The sequence below is a fragment of the Porites lutea genome, chromosome 1 (genome assembly GCF_958299795.1).
Source record: "Porites lutea chromosome 1, jaPorLute2.1, whole genome shotgun sequence".
NCBI classification, from domain to species: domain Eukaryota; kingdom Metazoa; phylum Cnidaria; class Anthozoa; order Scleractinia; family Poritidae; genus Porites; species Porites lutea.
Window position 1 is genome coordinate 47,629,503 of NC_133201.1, and position 20,437 is coordinate 47,649,939.

Here is a 20,437-nt window from a genome sequence, read left to right on the forward strand (position 1 = left end):
GGGAAGATTATAAATAAATATCATTTACATGAAACGCATGCGTAATGTACAAACCAAGAGCGCTTGTATCAAATGATAGAGAGCTAAATACATAAACAGATGAATGATAAATAAGAGCAAAAATAAAACTCAAGAATAAATAAGTCAAACATACTACTCGCGCGCGCATCAACCGCGCCCAGCTGACTTTGTCAAACTCTGATTATGACGTCATACAATCATTTGGAACTTCTCTTCGAAGCGAACAGACGTGCGCATCGTGTGAAAAGACAAAAAGTTTCGTTGTAATCATGAGGATTATATTTTTGCTTACCGCGTTGGTGGGCTTACTTCTGCTTTCAATTACGCTTAACGCATTGCGTGAAGGTAAGATCTTTAGGCGTCTTAAAAAGACTGAAAAACTCGAGCGCTGAAAAATATTTTCCTGGAAGTTTGGATCATAACTTTTATTAGTAAAATAAAACGTTTCCATCATTTTTTCATCCAACTCTATATAATGTAATGGAGAATTTTATGGGCCATTTGTCTATCGTATAAGTAATCTTTTTTTCTTAAAAAGGCGCACTTCACACTCTTTTTAAAATCATGTTTTGCAAAGTCAAGCTTTATTTCGGTTGCTATGGTACCAAGAATGTTATACGTGCGCATTACTCCTTGCGTAAGCTCGCGCTTCGACGGTTGCTCGTGACTTGTTCAACAAATAATTCCGGAAGATGACAACATTTTATAGATCTTTAACATTACTCTGCGCCACAGACAAAACTAAACTCTGGTGTAAAAGCTATGAAAATTCTGATCTTTTGGGATCAGGGTTTTTATATGATCTTTTTGTTCTTCAAAAATCTTGCCGTGAACTATAATCTGTAACCAAGTCAAGTCTACGCCCACGTTCAAGAAAGGTTTTAAATCAAACTTGATGACCAAGTTCAATTTTGAAAACTTACAACCTCCTTTTGTTTCTGCAGACCCTGTCATGGCTGAAAAACCAGATTTCTTTTATGAAGACTTCGCAAATGGAGCAACTGTCATCGGAAACTGGCAGGGAAAGGTAAAGGTTTCTTTAAGGGCTGCGATAAACTAAACCATTAGAGATATTTATAATCACATTTGCGCAAACGGCAAATGAATTTGTACCACGTAACCAAGTTTTCTCTTTACTTGTCTTCAATTGTTCTTTCCTTCTACAAAAAATTTTCAGTTTCACATGATTTCATCTATAAGAAATGCTTTGGGCTGTTTTTATCAGCTTATTTTCTATTTTTAGAAATTCTTAACTTGAATCTACCGTTTGCCGTTTGCAGGAAGCTTGACTCTAAATCTCTCCATTGTTGTCTTTCTTACTATAGTAGCCTTTTCTTCTGTTTAGTATACTTTCGACACTGCTCGCTGGTTTAAATAACTTTCAAATTGAAATCTTGGATTCTTATCATCACCTGTATTATTTTGTTATTTAAAACACTGGACCTCAGTAAACCGACGGTTAAGCCAAATTCTAAGAAAGATTTTATCTTCAGGTAACTGGAGCTATTAAAATATTGTTCGGACTACACCCCGAAGTTTGGTTTCAAACAGTTTACAACAAGAGGAGATAAAAAAAAGCATGATATAAAAGCGTTAACTTGATATTCATTTACTTATTTCTAGAAATGCAATCTTTGTAATTAGTCCAATTAGCATCAATTGTAATTTATTTTCTTCTTTTCTTCAAACCTTTATTTGTTTTCTTTGCTGCTGTTACCACAGAATTATATCATCAAGATGCAAATTAAAACCCTGAAACTTGACTTAAAAGTGGTTGTTCGGGAGACTGGCTCTGCACAAGGCGATATCTACAGTACCTTTCAAGAGGAACAGGTAATAGACCGCACACAGTGCATGTCAGTGCGTTTGAACTTTCACAAAAGTAACGTCACTAAATGATTAGTCAAACTTCAAAGCTTGCATCTAATTGCTAAAAGGCAAACTTATTATTTATTTTCATGAATAAATTGTGGTTGATTGATTTTTTGATACTTTCAAAAAAAGCGAACGTAGGGTTAGACTTTTGGCCATTTAACAATCAAAAGATAACCGTCTTAAAGCTCAGGATCAGTTTTACTTTTGCTTTTAAAATTCTTGTTTTTATTTAGAATCACGACTCGCAAACCTGTTTGAACCCAGAAAGTGCACCTGAGTACAACAACCAAACTTGTGAACCCAGGCCTCCGAGTCTAACGGAGCAGACATGGAACAAATTACGCAAGAATACAGTGGCGATAACAGCTTGGACATGGAACGGAGTAAACAGGGCATCAAAAACGACTGTTGACTTTGTGGCGACAATGACCTGTAAATTTTGCGGTGGAGTTAAGTTTACGGCAGAGTGGATCTTTGACAAGGTGCCGTTTATGGATGAGTCGACCTGGCAGCAAATCTTGTGGATGGCGCGGTGGACTTGGAACAAAGCAACCGATTTTGCAGAGTGGACTTGGTGCCAACTCACTCACCTGGCTAACGGAATTTGGGATACGATCGCATGGATTATTAATTTCTGTTTCACTTCGATTTGCGCCTTCATTGATACTGTTTCTGAGCTGTACGCTGTATACGTTAAGAGTAAGTGAAGAACCTGTTTGTAAAGTAAATTATATTAGCACAGCTTGACCGTAGCAGCTAAGAAAACACTTCGGACTCAGGAACTGGAAGGGTATTTTCGGATCTGGGATACGGTGCGGGATTCGGAAAAACGAAAAGTATCTTGGTGGGAAACAGTAGGTGTTTTTTTGAAAAGTTGCCTGGCGCTCAGTCAAACGCCAGATAGGACTTTCTTACCAAAACATAGCAGAAACTCACTGAGGTTGAGTACTCAACTCGCCGTACCCGTCTCATCCAAGTGACTTGGAAATTTGCTGAGTGTAATGATGTACTGTTTCGTTATCCACAGGTCACGTGACATACATCAGATCCCTGATTGGTGGTATTACCAGACAGGAAATAATCAGAACACTGATTACAAGTTTTGTGTTGGTTTCTACCCTGCTCTTCATTAACAAGACGATCAGATATGTGATTCGAAGACGAAGGTAAGTGAGTCCTGACTTGCACTTTAATTGAAACAAATGTACATGGCAAGTAGATCAATTCACAAAACTCGACAACAGAATTGATCCTCAAGAAGCGCCAACTAGTTTGCTGTTTAGAAAATTTTTAGATTTACACCGTTATACTGTTGTAGCGTTTCCTAAATGACCACACCGGTGATCGTCTTTGAACAACGCGAGGTTGTTCTTAGCAAATTCTTGCGGGTAGTTTCCGTACAGTGTCCTTGGTCCTTTCGTTTTGGGCCTGAACATCAAATCATCAGTCATGGAGTTTAACAAATGTCATTTGTAAAACGCTTTGTAGAGAAACCATTTTTTTGCGCCACGCTTAAAACTTCAGCAAGTGATCAAGAAATTAAATAGCCTGAGAAAACAGCCGACATTTGGCGACGCCAATCAAATTTCCCACGCGACACGACCAATCAGAAGCACTACCCAGATCTGGGTAAAGACGCGTCATCAGTATGGAATTCCTGCGCTCGTTTCTCAGACGTCATTTGGCGGGGAAAGCAGTGGTAGCGTCGCCAAATGTCGGCTGTTTCCTCAGGCTAGAAATTAAACAATATGATAAAGTTGCAGTCTTTCATAGCACAATTGAAATGACCCAGAGATGAGTATGAATTCAGATGACGTCAATGGTTGAGTCAGCCTGAGAAAGCAGCCGACATTTCGCGACACCACCGCTGGAAACCCCGCCAAATGACGTCTGCCCAGAAGCGAGCACAAAAATTCCGTACTAATGACGCGTCACTACGCAGATCTGGGTGGTGCTTCTGATTATCTAAAGCAGCTGGACCAATCAGAAAAACTACCAATATCTCGGTAGTGAGGCGTCATAATTATGGAATTTTCTGCGTTTTTCAGACGTCATTTCGCGGTGAAACTTGTGGTGGAGTTGTGAAATGTTGGCTGTTCTGTCAGGCTATTGCTAGCTCCAAAATTCGAATATGCAGGGGAGGGGGGGAGGGGGGGCCTGAAAGGCAGATCTGGCGACTAATTAGTACCTAGAGATAGAAAATACAGCATCTAAGTTTATAATCTAGGAATGCTTTTTCTCTTGACAGACAAGCGCGGTTGGAAAAGGAAGCTGCTGAACGTGTAGCATCTGCAGCTTCTCAAAAGCCAATATGGCGTCCAAAACCGAAGAAGAAAAAGAAAATTGACAAGAAGGGCTGGTAGTCTTCCCCTTTTAGACTTATTCTTGGTTAAAAATTGTGATGTTTGATATCTTCCTCAGAAATAATCGATTTATGTATGTAAGACATCCTCTGATTTTTGTTCAAAAACAGTACCAATGGATCACTCATTAAAATACAATTTGTGACACTATTGCCTGGTTCCGCTTTTAAGTTGTTGTAGCCTGCGTAGCAGGCGCGGGGTTTTATAAGGGCGAAGGGAGAAATGTCGAGGACGCGCGCACACGGGGGGAGAAAAGGAAAAGAGACAGACAGACTAATCCCCAAAGGTGCTTGTAGCCAACAGAATTCTACGCACTGCCAGAGATCGTAGAAAAAGGGAAAACTAGGGCGTTGACAGCAGGTGCCTCCTCTTCTCGCTCCCTGTCGAGGAAATCTGGATTCCAGAATCCGGGAAATTTTTTCTTGTGAAATCTGGAATCCTGGGCTTTGGAATCCGGAATACAGCTCAAAGGATATAGAACCCTACTAAAGATTGGAATCAAGAATCCAAATTTCACTAACAAAGACCGGAATCCAGTACCTGGAATCTGGAATCCAGGGCGTGGAATCCAGAATCCGAGACTGTCCTTTACATGGGGTAACTCTTCCCTTAGCGTGTTCCCCACCGCCGTTACCAAAACGAAAAAAGTGAGAAAGAAAAACGACGCTGGGTATTGATGCTGTTGTTGTTGTATTTTTTCGCGTCCAAGGTAAGTTGATCTGAGTCTTTTGAAAGAAAACAATAAACGCACAAGTGCATAAACAGCTAGTGTCACGTCTGCTCCTCCGACGGGTCTTTTAACAGGAACAGCCAAGGTATCCAGCAGATCTTTCGTGTCTGGTCTCTTTTTTGCAAGGGAGGGAAGGCTCCAATGTGAGGTCTAAGATTCCCATCCAGACTTATCCAAATCTTAATACACTTCTAGACTGAGAGGCCTTAAATTGCCCCTGCCTGCTACCTAACTAAATTAGTAAAATCAAGAGCCATTATTGCTCTTGGTAAAATCCAACTAGTGGCCTGTTATCAATGCTGCTTTTTGATTTGTTGAGCTACTACTAGCCTAAATTATGTTATAGCCCACTAGTAGCGAAAAGAGCCGGCTTTTGGTGGCAAAAAAAGGATTCAATTTTAGCTTAACTAGCTAAACCTGTTTTGTCTCGATATTTTTGACTAACTAATTGGATTTTACTAAACAATTATTCCTCTTGCCCTCATGGCCTCTGAGTCAATAGCCCATGAGGCCATTGACTCAGAGCCCATTCGGGCTCGAGGAATAATTGTTAAAGAGCCTTTCATACGGTCGATCATGCGATTTAGTTTTGTTTTCCTTATCAAGGTTCTTGACCACAGTCAGAGTTATCTTTGCAATGTTAAGACATATACTAAGGTTGGTTTGTAGCCAATGTATTATGACAAGTCACATTGGTTGTTTAGAATTACATTACAAGTTCGACATGTAAAATAGCATCAACATAAACCTTCTTCTGTCATGAATTCGTTCTAAAACAAATACGTTTTTTTTAATAGTTTCCACGACTTCCACTACAACCGGCTTTTACCGCAGAATAATGTTCATTTAGGGTTTTCAACAAAGGCCTGTTTACATTTAAAAATATAGGTTGTACGTTTTATATTTGAATCTTAACTTGACCCCTTATCTAGATTTCCAGGAAATAACCTTTATCCTTATTTTGGTTAAAGTTTTGGTTTCTTTCTAGTGTTTTGATCGAATTCATAAGTTGATGCTTTTTACTTCCATTTTCTATTTTTTTTTTTTACAATAATGGTATAGAATATTTCCCAATTCACAGGTGTTGTTTAAGGTATATGTAAATATCTATTGTTGTAATTTCTGCTCTCTACCGCGAACTGCATTTTTAATTTGTCCTCTCAGTTTCCAGTCACGTCCCATAATTAGAGTCTTCCGAACTAATTGGTCCATTTCATAAAAAAAAAATTGCTAGGGTGCCACAAATGTTTGAAGCCGTAACGTACCACATTCAACAACACTTAACATACAATATCCCCTGTATGAACATCGCCAGACAGTGAGTCAACGAGAACAACAAATTTCTGACATACCTCGAGCCTTCTTCAACACAAAACCCGGGGGATGGACGCCAAAAACCCGCTGTTGTAAAGTGTCATACAAAGGTGTTCTGCTTTGCATTTTTTAACGTGCCAGGAGAGAACAGGCTTTTCTGAACACGACAACAGCGGATACAGACAAATCACCCAATAATGTGGTTGGAAGGCAGGGCGCATGCGTTTATTTTGTTACTCCACTAATGTAACACTAATGTAACGACGCCTATGGGTCAGGTTCCTTATCAATGATAGTTTAGGCCAAATTTTAAGCAAAGTTTTCTAGCCTAGGAACAAACAACTAGAGCTTTTGAAATAATTATTTCCCTTGATTTTTTTTGGACTGTCAAGTTTTCTAATGATGGACACTTTAGTGGCTGCCTTAATAAAGTGTCCTATGAGTGAGTTGTCTGTAAATAGACTTTTTGATGACTTGCAGTTGGGCCCCTGAACATAGTTTTAAATGTTACAGTAATGAAACGAGCTATTTTATACAAACTGATTTTAGTTTCATTTAGTTTTTAACGTAATTCAGCATTTGGGAAACTTAACTATAAATTTCGGGCGACATAACTGCAGGCGAGATGACTTTCGTGCGCCTTGTCTTTGTTTCTTTTGCTCTTGTTCAAAGGACGCATTGCAATGCCCCAAGGTCATGGAAACACGGGGAAGAAAACTAAAAAGACCACAAGTAAAAACAAGGCGAAAGAAAACCAAACCTAGGGGAAGGGTGGGGAGGGGGCCACTTAACCGTAAAGCCTTACTCGTTCCCAGTCATTTGTATTTGGATCGCACGCCACGCGTGCCACGCTCTTCCCTTGACCGCGCTTCTCTCGTTGAAATATAATAATAGACTGAGAGACAACTGGGGACGAGTCAGCCGTAAAGCGTAAACCATACTGCAATAGGAAGGCGAAGGAAGAAGACAGAAAGCCTTGTGTCTGTAGTCCTAAAATTATTATTTGATATTTTTTTCCGCTAAACTTCACCTTCCTTTGTAAAAACTGATCTTTTTGCAAAAGACTAGAACACAGAAATGTAAAGCAATGATCACGACAAAACTCGTAACTTGCTTGTTTGCATTAATTTCTTGCTGGTGAGCCCCGCCTCAAGGCAGGGCGATGAAAAATTAGTTTACAGACTCATTCAGTTGTTCTCCTCCACGGAAATCTTTAGTAAAAGGCGAAAGATTTGTTCGTGATGAAGGAAAACCAGAGATGACGTAAATTGAAAGTCAACAGTACTACGTTGAACGTGACGCGTAGAGCCTTGTGGGCAGATTATAATTATTATTTACATGAAACGCATGCGCAATGAACAAACTCAGAAACCAAAACCAAGAGCGCTTGTATCAAATGTTAGAGTGCTAAATACATAAAAAGATGAATGATAAACAACAGCAAAAATAAAACTCAAGAATAAATAAGTCAAACATACTACTTGCGCGCGCATAAATCGCGCCCAGCTGACTTTGTAAAACTCTGATTATGACGTCATACAATCATTTGGAACTTCTCTTCGGAGCAAACAGACGTGCGCTTCGTGTGAAAAGAAAATAAGTTTCGTTGTAATCATGAGGATTATATTTTTGCTTACTGCGCTGGTGGGCTTACTTCTGCTTTCAATTACGCTTAACGTAGTGCGTGAAGGTAAGATCTTCAGGCATCTTAATAAGAGATTGGAAGGCTTGTTTTTTTCGAGCACCAAAAAATTTTTTACCGGAAGTTTGCAGCATAATTTTTATTACTAAAATCAAACGTTTACCTCATTTTTTCACCCAACTCTATATTGTGTGGAGAATTTTATGCGCCATTTATCTTTCGTATACTGAGTAATCCTTCCTCCTTGAAAGGTAGCACTTCACACTTTTTTTTAAAACCATGTTTTGCGAAAGACAAGCTTTATTTCAGTTTCCATGGTACCACGAATGTTGCACGTGCGCATTACTCCTTGCATTAGCTCGCGCTTCGACGGTTGCTGGTGACGTGTTTATCAAATAATCCAGGACGAAGATAACACTTTGCAGGGGCGGATCTAGGGGGAGGGTGCAGGGGGTGCGCACCCCCCCCCCCCCCCCCCCCCTGAGATGACCTGCGATTTTCTAATACAACTGGTATTCTGCCAAAAAAAAAACTATGTGGTTTATTGGCGTTGAAGTAGAGCCAGAGACGAGTGCACCCCCTCCTAAAAAAAATCCTGGATCCGCCCCTGCTTTATAGATTTCAAGATTACCCTGCGCCACAGACGAAACTGAATTCTTGTGTAAAGCTATGAAAAATTCTGATATTTGGGAACAGGGTTTTTGCATGATCTTAAATTATTTTTGTTCTTTAAAAATCTCACCATGAACTATAATTTGTATTAAATCAAGCCAAGGTTACGGTCACTTTCAGGCAAAGGTTTTAAATCGAACTTGATGACCAAGTTCACTTTTGAAAAGTTACAACCTCTTTTTTTCTGCAGACCCTGTCATGGCTGAAAAACCAGATTTCTTTTATGAAGACTTCGCAAATGGAGCAACTGTCATCGGAAACTGGAAGGGAAGGTGAAGGTTTCTTTAACGGCTACGATAAACTAAACCATTAGAGATATTTATAATCATATTTGCGGCAAACGGCAAATGTATTTGTACCACGTAACCAAGTTTTCCCTTTACCTGTTTTTAACTGTTCTTTCCTTCTACAAAAAAATTTTCAGTTTCACGTACATGATTTCATCTATAAGAATTACTTTGGGCTGTTTTTATCAGCTTTTTTTCTATTTTTAGAAATTCTTAACTTGAATCTACCGTTTTCCGTTTGCAGAAACCTTTACTATCTCTCTATTGTTGTCTTTCTTACCATGGTCGTTTTTTCCTGTTTAGCATACTTTCGATACAGGTAGCTATTTTAACTAACTTTGAAATCTTGGATTCTTATCATAACTTATATTTGTTATCTAAAACACTGGGCCTCACTTAACCCACGGTTAAGCCAAATTTTAAGCCAAATTTTCTTTTCAGGTAACCTGAACTCCTAAAATATTGTTGGGACTACACCCTGAAGTGTGGTTTCAAACTTTTTACAAGTAGAGATAATTACTGAAAAAAGCAGGATATAAAAGCACTAACTTGATGAGCATTCACTTATTTCTAGCCAATCATTGTAATTAGACTAATTAGCATCAATTATAGTTTATTTTCTTCTTTTCTTCAAACCTTTATTGGTGTTCTTTGCTGCTCTTACCACAGAATTATATCATCAAGATGCAAATTAAAACCCTGAAACTTGACTTAAAAGTGGTTGTTCGAGAGACTGGCTCTGCACAAGGCGATATCTACAGTACTTTCCAAGAGGAACAGGTAATAGACCGCACACAGTGCATGTCAGTGCGTCTGAACTCTCACAAAAGTAACGTCACTAAATGATCAGTCAATCTTCAAAGCTTGAATCTAATTGCTAAAAGGCAAACATATTATTTATTTTCATGAATAAAATGTCGTTGATTGACTTTCTGATAGTTTCAAAAGAAGCGCACGTAGAGTGAAACTTTTTACCATTGAACAATCAAAAGATAATCGTCTGAAAGCTCCCAATCAGTTTCACTTTACTTTTAAAATTCTTGGTTTTATTTAGAATCACGACTCGCAAACCTGTTTGAACCCAGAAAGTGCACCTAAGTACAACAACCAAACTTGTGAACCCAGGCCTCTGAGTCTAACGGAGCAGACATGGAACAAATTACGCAAGAATACAGTGGCGATAACAGCTTGGACATGGAACGGAGTAAACAGGGCATCAAAAACGACTGTTGACTTTGTGGCGACAATGACCTGTAAATTTTGCGGTGGAGTTAAGTTTACGGCAGAGTGGATCTTTGACAAGGTGCCGTTTATGGCTGGGTGGACCTGGCAGCGAATGTTGTGGACGGCGCGGTGGACTTGGGACAATGCAACCGATCTTGCAGAATGGACTTGGTGCCAACTCACTCACCTTGCTAACAGAATTTGGGATACAATGTCATGGATTATTAATTTCTGTTTCACTTCGATTTGCGAGTTTATTGATACCGTTTCTGAGCTGTACGCTGTATACGTTAAGAGTAAGTGAAGATCTTGTTTGTAAAGTAAATTATATCAGCACAGCTTGACCGTAGTAGCTAAGGAACCACTTCAGACTCAGGAACTGGAAGGGTATTTTGGGGATCTTGGATACGGTGCGGGATTCGGAAAACGAAAAATATCTTGATGGGAAACGATGTTTTTTTTCAAAAAGAAGCGAGAATGGGGGATCAGGACCTCTCCTTTCAGACCCTTGACCCTGTAGACTGTTTCCCGCGCGCAGTCAAGCGCGAGATAAGACTTTCTTACCAAAACATAGCAGAAACTCACTGAGGTTGTGTGGTCAATTGGCCGTATCCGTCGAGTCCAAGTGGTTTGGAAATTTGCTGAGTGTAATGATGTACTATTTTGTTATCCACAGGTCACGTAACATACATCAGATCCCTGTTAGGTGGTATTACCAGACAGGAAATAATCAGAACACTGATTACAAGTTTTGTGTTGGTTTCGATCATGCTCTTCATTAACAAGACGATCAGATATGTGATTCGAAGACGAAGGTAAGTGAGTCCTGACTTGCACTTTTAATTGAAACAAATGTACATGGCAAGTAGATCAATTCACAAAACACGACAACAGAATTGATCCTCAAGAAGCGCCAACTAGTTTGCTGTTTAGAAAATTTTTAGATTTACACCGTTATACTGTTGTAGCGTTTCCTAAATGACCACACCGGTGATCGTCTTTGAACAACGCGAGGTTGTTCTTAGCAAATTCTTGCGGGTAGTTTCCGTACAGTGTCCTTGGTCCTTTCGTTTTGGACCTGAACATCAAATCATCAGTCATGGAGTTTAACAAATGTCATTTGTAAAACGCTTTGTAGAGAAACCATTTTTTTGCGCCACGCTTAAAACTTCAGCAAGTGATCAAGAAATTAAATAGCCTGAGAAAACAGCCGACATTTGGCGACGCTAATCAAATTTCCCACGCGGCACGACCAATCAGAAGCACTACCCAGATCTGGGTAAAGACGCGTCATCAGTATGGAATTCCTGCGCTCGTTTCTCAGACGTCATTTGGCGGGGAAAGCAGTGGTAGCGTCGCCAAATGTCGGCTGTTTCCTCAGGCTAGAAATTAAACAATATGATAAAGTTGCAGTCTTTCATAGCACAATTGAAATGACCCAGAGATGAGTATGAATTCAGATGACGTCAATGGTTGAGTCAGCCTGAGAAACCCCGCCAAATGACGTCTGCCCAGAAGCGAGCACAAAAATTCCGTACTAATGACGCGTCACTACGCAGATCTGGGTGGTGCTTCTGATTATCTAAAGCAGCTGGACCAATCAGAAAAACTACCAATATCTCGGTAGTGACGCGTCATAATTATGGAATTTTCTGCGTTTCTCAGACGTCATTTCGCGGTGAAACTTGTGGTGGAGTTGTGAAATGTTGGCTGTTCTGTCAGGCTATTGCTAGCTCCAAAATTCGAATATGCAGGGGAGGGGGGGAGGGGGGGCCTGAAAGGCAGATCTGGCGACTAATTAGTACCTAGAGATAGAAAATACAGCATCTAGGTTTATAATCTAGGAATGCTTTTTCTCTTGACAGACAGGCGCGGTTGGAAAAGGAAGCTGCAGAACGTGTAGCATCTGCAGCCTCTCAAAAGCCAATATGGCGTCCAAAACCGAAGAAGAAAAAGAAAATTGACAAGAAGGGCTGGTAGTCTTCCCGTTTTAGACTTATTCTTGGTTAAAAATTGTGATGTTTGATATCTTCCTCAGAAATAATCGATTTATGTATGTAAGACATTCTCTGATTTTTGTTCAAAAACAGTACCAATGGATCACTCATTAAAAAACAATTTGTGACACTATTGCCTGGTTCCGCTTTTAGGTTGTTGTAGCCTGCGTAGAAGGCGCTGGGTTTTATTAGGGCGAAGGGAGAAATGTCGAGGACGCGCGCACACGAGGGGAGAAAAGGAAAAGAGACAGACAGACTAATCCCCAAAGGTGCTTGTAGCCAATAGAATTCTACGCACTGCCAGAGATAGTAGAAAAAGGGAAAGCTAGGGCGTTAACGGCAGGTACCTCCTCTTCTCGCTCCATGTCGAGGAAATCTGGATTCCGGGCTCCGGGAAATTTTTTCTTGTGAAATCCGGAATCATGGGCTTTGGAATTCGGAATACAGCTCAAAGAATCTGGAACCCTACTAAAGATTGGAATCCAGAATCCAAATTTTACCAACAATGACCGGAATCCAGTACCTGGAATGCAGAATCTAGGACGTGGAATCCAGAATCCAAGACTGTCCTTTACATGGGGTAACTCTTCCCTTAGCATGTTTCCCACCACTGTTACCAAAACGAAAAAAGTAAGAAAGAAAACGACGCTGGGTATTGATGCTGTTGTTGTTGTATTTTTTCGCGTCCAAGGTAAGTTGATCTGAGTCTTTTGAAAGAAAACAATAAATAAACAAGTGCATAAACAGCTAGTGTCACGTCTGCTCCTCCGACGGGTCTTTTAACAGGAACAGCCAAGGTATCCAGCAGATCTTTCGTGTCTGGTCTCTTTTTTTCAAGGAAGGAAAGGCTCCAATGTGAGGTCTAAGATTCCTATCCAGACTTATCCAAATCTTAATACACTTCTAGACTGAGAGGCCTTAAATTGCCCCTGCCTGCTACCTAACTAAATTAGTAAAATCAAGAGCCATTATTGCTCTTGGTAAAATCCAACTAGTGGTCTTTTATCAATGCTGCGTTCTGATTTGTTGGGCTACTACTAGGCTAATTTATGTTATAGCCCACTAGTAGCGAAAAGCGCCGGCTCTTGGTGGCAAAAAAAGGATTAAATTTTAGCTTAATTAGCTAAAGTTGTTTTGTCTCGATATTTTTGACCAACTAATTGGATTTTACTAAACAATTATTCCTCTTGCCCTCATGGCCCATTCGGCCATTGACTCAGAGCCCATTCGGGCTCGAGGAATAATTGTTAAAGAGCCTTTCATACGGTAGGTCATGCGATTTAGTCTTGTTTTCCTTATCAAGGTTCTTGACCACAGTCAGAGTTATCTTTGCCATATTAACACATATACTAAGGTTGGTTTGTAGCTAATGTATTATGACAAGTCACATTAGTTGTTTAGAGTTACATTACAAGTTCGACATGTAAAATAGCATCAACATAAACCTTCTTCTGTCATGAATTCGTTCTAAAAAAAATACGTTTTTTTTAATAGTTTCCACGACTTCCACTACAACCGGCTTTTACCACAGAGTAATGTTCAATTAGGGTTTTCAACAAAGGCCTGTTTACATTTAAAAATATAGGATGTACGTTTTATATTTAAATCTTAACTTAACCCCTTAGGCTAGATTTCCAGGAAATAACCTTTATCCTTATTTTAGTTAAAGTTTTGGTTTCTTTTTAGTGTTTTGATCGAATTCATAAGTTGATGGTTTTTACTTCCATTTTCTAATTTTTTTTTTTACAATAATGGTATAGAATATTTCCTAATTCACAGGTGTTGTTTAAGGTATATGTAAATATCTACTGTTGTAATTTCTGCTCTCTACCGCGAACTGCATTTTTAATTTATCCTCTGAGTTTCCAGTCACGTCCCATAATTATAGTCTTCCGAACTAATTGGTCCATTTCATAAAAAGAAAGTTGCTAGGGTGCCACAAATGTTTGAAGCCGTAACGTACCACATTCAACAACACTTAACATACAAGATCTCCTGTATGAACATCGCCAGACAGCAGGTCAACGAGAACAACAAATTTCTGACATACCTCGAGCCTTCTTCAACACAAAACCCGGGGGATGGACGCCAAAAACCCGCTGTTGTAAAGTGTCATACAAAGTTGTTCTGTTTTGCATTTGTTAACGTGCCAGGAGAGAACGGGCTTTTCGGAGCACGACAACAGCGGATACAGACAAATCACCCAATAATGTGGCTGGAAGGCAAGGCGCATGCGTTTAATTGTTACTCCACTAATGTAACAACGCCTACCTGTCAAGTGGGGCCGGATTGATGGAGACACGGGTCAGGTTCCTTATCAATGATAGTTTAGGCCAAATTTTAAGTAACGTTTTCTAGCCTAGGAACAAACAACTAGAACTTTTGAAATAATTATTTCCCTTGATTTTTTTTGGGCAGTCAAGTCTTTCTAATGGGTTTGCCTTAATAAAGTGTCCTATGAGTGAGTTGTCTGTAAATAGACATTTTGATGACTTGCAGTTGGGCTCCTGAACATATTTTTAAATGTTACAGTAACGAAACGAGCTATTTTATAGGAACTGATTTTAATTTCGTTTAGTCTTTTAACATAATTCAGCATCTGGGAAACTTAACTATAAATTTCGGGCGACATAACTGCTGGCGAGATGACTTTCGGGCGCCTTGTCTTTGTTTCTTTTGCTCTTTGTATTTTGGCGGTTCAAAGGACGCATTGCAATGCCCCAAGGTCATGGAAAAAAGGGGAAAAAAACTAAAAAGACCACAAGTAAAAACAACGCGAAAGAAAACCAAACGTAGGGGAAGGGTGGGGAGGGGGCCGTAAATCTTAACTTGTCCTGGGTCATTTGTATTTGGATCGCACGCGTGCCTCGCCCTCTCCTTGACCGCGCTTCTCTCGTTGAAATATAATAATAGACTGAGAGACAACTGGGAACGTGTCAGCCATAAAGCGTAAACCATATTGCAATAGGAAGGCGAAAGAAGAAGACAGCAAACCTTGTGTGATAGTCCTAAAATTATTATTTGAAATTTTTTTTCCGCCAAACTTCACCTTCCTTTTTAAAAACAAATGTTTCTGCAAAAGACTAGAACACAGAAATGTTAAGTGACGATCTCGGGAAAACTCACGCTTGCGATTGGCAGCGCAGGCGACATTGGCTTGCATTAATATCTATTTTGTGAGCCCCGCCTCAAGGCAGGGCGATGAAAAATTAGTCTACAGACTCATTAAGTGGTTCTCCTCCACGGAAATCTTTAGTAAAAGGCGAAAGATTTGTTCGTGATGAAGGAAAACCAGAGGTAACGTAAATTGAAAGCCAAGAGTACTATGTTGAGCGTGACGCGAATAGCCTTGTGGGCACATTATAAATATATATTATTTACATGGAAAGCATGCGTAATGTACAAACTCAGAAACCAGAACCAAGAGCGCTTGTATCAAATGATAGAGAGCTGAATACATAAATAGATAAATGATAAATAACAGCAAAAATAAAACTCAAGAATAAATAAGTCAAACATACTACTTGCGCGCGCATAAACCGCGCCCAGCTGATTTGTAAAACTCTGATTATGACGTCATACAATCATTTGGAACTTCTCTTCGAAGCGAACAAACGTGCGCATCGTGTGAAAAGACAAAAAGTTTCGTTGTAATCATGAGAATTATATTTTTGCTTACCGCGTTGGTGGGCTTACTTCTGCTTTCAATTACGCTTAACGCATTGCGTGAAGGTAAGATCTTTAGGCGTCTTAAAAAGAGATTGGGCGGCTTGTTTTTTTTCGAGCAATCAAAAATATTTTCCTGGAAGTTTGCAGCATAATTTGTAATAGTAAAATCAAACATTTGCATCATTTTTTCATCCAACTCTATTTAATGTGCATGGAGAATTTTATGGGCCATTTATCTATCGTATAATTAATCTTTCTTTCTTAAAAAGGGGCACTTTACACTTTTTTTAAAATCATGTTTTGCGAAAGTCAAGCTTTATTTCAGTTGCTATGGTACCGAGAATGTTACACGTGCGCATTACTCCTTGCATTAGCTCGCGCATCGACAGCTGCTCGTGACGTGTTCAATAAATAAGTCCTGGGCCGAGTTGTTCAAATCCGGGTTAAGATAACCCAGGGTTAGTGCGAGATTTGAATTCAGATTTGAAAACTTAAAAAGCATTTCAGTTTTAATTCTTTTTTTTCTACTGGTTGATGATTGAAAGCTCTAAATATAACAGAGAAAATTATCCGAGAAAATGCTTTGAATTCAAGAAAGAGAAATCCGGGTTAAATTTAACCCCGGGTTAAGCGCTAATCGGCCTTCGAACAACTGAGCCCAGAAGAACAACACTTTATGGATCTTTAACATTACTCTGCGCCACAGACAAAACTAAACTCTGGTGTAAAAGCTATGAAAATTGTGATCATTTGGGATCAGGGTTTTTATATGATCTTAAATTATTTTTGTTCTTCAAAAATCTTACCGTGAACTATAATCTGTAACCAAGTCAAGTTTACGGCCACTTTCAGGCAAAGGTTTTAAATCGAACTTGATGACCAAGATCACTTTTGAAAAGTTACAACCTCCTTTTGTTTCTGCAGAACCTGTCATGGCTGAAAAACCAGATTTCTTCTATGAAGACTTCACAAATGGAGCAACTGTCATCGGAAACTAGCAAGGAAAGGTAAAGGTTTCTTTAAGGGCTGCGATAAACTAAACCATTAGAGATATTTATTATCACGTTTCTAGCAAATGGCATTTTTAAACAACTTTGAAGTCTTGCATTCTTATCATAACTTAAATTTGTTATTTAAAACACTGGGCCTCACATAACCCAAGTAACTGAAGCTCTTAAATTATTGTAGGGACTACAACCCGTAGTTTGGTTTCAAACTATTTACAAGAAGAGATAATTAAAAAAGCATGATATAAAAGCGCTTACTTGATATACTTATTTAGTTAGACTACTTAGTTTATTTTCTTCTTTTCTTCAAACCTTTATTGGTGTTCTTTGCTGCTCTTACCACAGAATTATATCATCAAGATGCAAATTAAAACCCTGAAACTTGACTTAAAAGTGGTTTTTCGAGAGACTGGCTCTGCACAAGGCGATATCTACAGTACTTTCCATGAGGAACAGGTAACTAAGACCGCCCACAGTGTATGTCAGTGCGTCTGAACTTTTAAAAAAGTAACGTCTCTAAATGATCAGTCAAACTTCAAAGCTTGCATCTAATTGCTATAAGGCAAACATATTTATTTTCATGAATAAAATGTCGTTGAATGATTTCCTGATAGTTTCAAAAGAAGCGCACGCAGAGTAAAACTTTTTGCCATTGAACAATCACAAGATAATCGTCTTAAAGCTCTTGATCAGTTTCACTTTTACTTTTAAAATTCTTGATTTTATTTAGAATCACGACTCGCAAACCTGTTTGAACCCAGAAAGCGTACCTCTTCCAAATCACTACAACAACCAAACTTGTGGTCCCAGGCCTCTAAGTCTAACGGAGCAGACATGGAACAAATTACGCAGGAATACAGTGGCGATAACAGCTTGGACATGGAACGGAGTAAACAGGGCATTAAAAACAACTGTTGACTTTGTGGCGACAATGACCTGTAAATTTTGCGGTGGAGGAAAGTTTACGGTAGAGTGGATCTTTGACAAGGTGCCGTGTATGGCTGAGTGGACCTGGCAGCAAATCTTGTGGATGGCGCGGTGGACTTGGGACAAAGCAACCGATTTTACAGAGTGGACTTGGTGCCAACTCACTCACCTGGCTAACGGAATTTGGGATACGATTACATGGATTATTAATTTCTGTTTCACTTCGATTTGCGCCTTCATTGATACTGTTTCTGAGCTGTACGCTGTATACGTTAAGAGTAAGTGAAGATCCTGTTTGTTTGTAAAGTAAATTATATCAGCACAGCTTGACCGTAGTAGCTATAAGGAAACACTTCAGACTCAGGAACTGGAAGGGTATTTTCGGGATCTTGGATACGGTGCGAGATTCGGAAAAACGAAAATATCTTGATGCGAAAAGATATTTTTTAAAAAAGAAGCGAGAGTCGGGTTATCAGAATCCCTCCTTTCAGACCCATGACCCTGTAGACTGTCTCTCGTGCACAGTGAAACGCGAGATAAGACTTTCTGAGGTTGTCACTGAGGTTGTTCTCACTGAGGTTGTGTGCTCAACTCGCCGTTCCCGTCTAATCCAAGTTATTTGGAAATTTGCTGAGTGTAATGATGTACTGTTTTGTTATCCACAGGTCACGTGAGATACATCAGATCCCTGTTCGGTGATATTACTAGACAGGAAATAATCAGAACACTGATTACAAGTTTTGTGTTGGTTTCTACCTTGCTCTTCATTTATAAGACGATAAGATATGTTATTCGGAGACGAAGGTAAGTGATTCCCGACTTGCACTTTTAATTGAAACAAATGTATGGCAAGTAGACAAATTCACAAAACACTACAAAAGAATTGATCCTCAAGAAGCGCCAACTAGTTTGCTGCTTAGAAAATTTTTAGATTTACACCGTTATACTGTTGTAGCGTTTTCTAAATCGCCACACCGGTGATCGCCTTTAAACAACGCGAGGTTGTTCTTAGCAAATTCTTGCGGGTAGTTTCCGTACAGTGTCCGTAGTCCTTTCGTGTTTGACCTGAACATCAAATCATCAGTAATGGAGTTTAACAAATGTCATTTGTAAAACGCTTTGTAGAGAAATTCGTTTTTTTTGCGTCTCGCTCAATACTTCCAGTGATGTGGAAATTAAATAGCCTGAGAAATAGCCGACATTTGGCGACGCTACCACTGGTTTCCCCGCCAAATGACGTCTGTGAAATGAAAGCAGAATTTCCATACTGATGACGCGTCAGTACTGAAATCTGGGTAGTGCTTATGATTGGTTGAATCAAACTTCCTACCCGGCAAGACCAATCAGAAGCACTACCCAGATCTGGGAAGTGACGCGTCATCGGTATGGAATTTCTGCGCTCGTTTCTCAGACGTCATTTGGCGGGGAAACCAGTGGTAGCGTCGTCAAATGTCGACTGTTTTCTCAGGCTAGAAATTAAACAATATGATAAAGTTGCAGTCTTTCATAGCACAATTGAAAGGACCCAGGGATGAGTATGAATTCAGACGACGCCAATGGTTGAGTCAGATTGAGAAAGCAGCCGACATTTCGCGACACCACCGCTGGAAACCCCGTGAAATGACGTCTGATCTAGAAGCTAGCGCAGAAATTATGTTAAGAACTTTAAACATAACTTTAAACAACTTTAAATTGATTTACGGCTGATTTTTAGCCAGATCTGGGTGGAGCTTGTAATTAGCTAAAACAGCTTGACCAGTCAGAAAAACTACCTATATCTCCGTAGTGACGCGTGATCAATATGGAATTTTGGGTTTTTCAGACGTGATTTCGGGGGGAAACCTGTGGCGGAGTAGGGAAGTGTTGGCTGATCTCTCAAGCTATTGCTTATTTGAATATGCAGGGGGGGGGGGGGGGGGGGGGTATGAAAGGCAGATCGGGCGACTAATTAGTACCAAAAGATAGAAAATACAGCATCTAAGTTAATAATCTAAGAATGTTTTTTCTCTTGACAGACAGGCGCGGTTGGAAAAGAAAGCTGCCGAACGTGTAGCATCTGCAGCTTCTCAAAAGCCAATATGGCGTCCAAAACCAAAGAAGAAAAAGAAAATTGACAAGAAGGGCTGGTAGTCTTCCCGTTTTATTCTCATTCTTGGTTGAAATTTGTGATTTTTGATATCTTGCTCAGTAATAATCGATTTATGTATGTAAGACGTCCTCTAAAATTTGTTGGAAAACAGTACCAATGGATCACTCATTAAAATACAATTTGTGACACTATTGCCTGGTTCCGCTTTTAAGTTGTTGTAGCCTGCGGAGCAGGCGCCGGGTTTTATCAGGGCGAAGGGAGAAATTTCGAGGACGCGCGCACACGAGGAGGGAAAAGGAAAAGAGACAGACAGACTAACCCCCAAAGGTGCTTGTAGCCAATGGAGTTCCACGCACTGCCAGAGATCATAGAAAAGGGAAAACTAGGGCGAAACTAAACCTTTTTTAATGCATGGCCGCCTTGCCACTTTGCAAACCGCGAACTCACCAATTTAAAGTTATGTTTAAAGTTATGTTTTTTGAAGTTCAAATCATGTGATTTGCATTTTAGTTGGAATAGTGATTTGAACTTCAACATCCGCGATATCGAGTTTTCCCTTTATAGTTTCAACTTGTCCAAAGTAACTTCAAGTTCGAATGATGCTATTTCGACTGCGTTCA

At 39.6% G+C, this 20,437-nt stretch overlaps 1 protein-coding gene and 2 non-coding genes across 3 annotated transcripts; 1 reads left to right on the forward strand and 2 right to left on the reverse strand.

The window, feature by feature from the left end:
- The first annotated feature begins 244 nt into the window (after positions 1 to 244).
- LOC140931193 (uncharacterized) lies at positions 245 to 12,108 on the forward strand. Its single transcript, XM_073380958.1, has 6 exons — positions 245 to 366; positions 966 to 1,048; positions 9,574 to 9,684; positions 9,959 to 10,424; positions 10,805 to 10,943; positions 11,994 to 12,108. The coding sequence occupies exons 1-6, from the start codon at positions 291 to 293 to the stop codon at positions 12,106 to 12,108; spliced, it is 990 nt and encodes a 329-aa protein (XP_073237059.1). The 5' UTR covers positions 245 to 290.
- On the reverse strand, positions 7,444 to 7,564 carry LOC140924261 (U5 spliceosomal RNA). The gene has a single exon (XR_012164227.1). It is a non-coding gene; the product is annotated as a U5 spliceosomal RNA (small nuclear RNA).
- A 3,196-nt stretch (positions 12,109 to 15,304) lies between the features above and the next one.
- On the reverse strand, positions 15,305 to 15,425 carry LOC140924283 (U5 spliceosomal RNA). The gene has a single exon (XR_012164231.1). It is a non-coding gene; the product is annotated as a U5 spliceosomal RNA (small nuclear RNA).
- Positions 15,426 to 20,437: the final 5,012 nt, after the last annotated feature.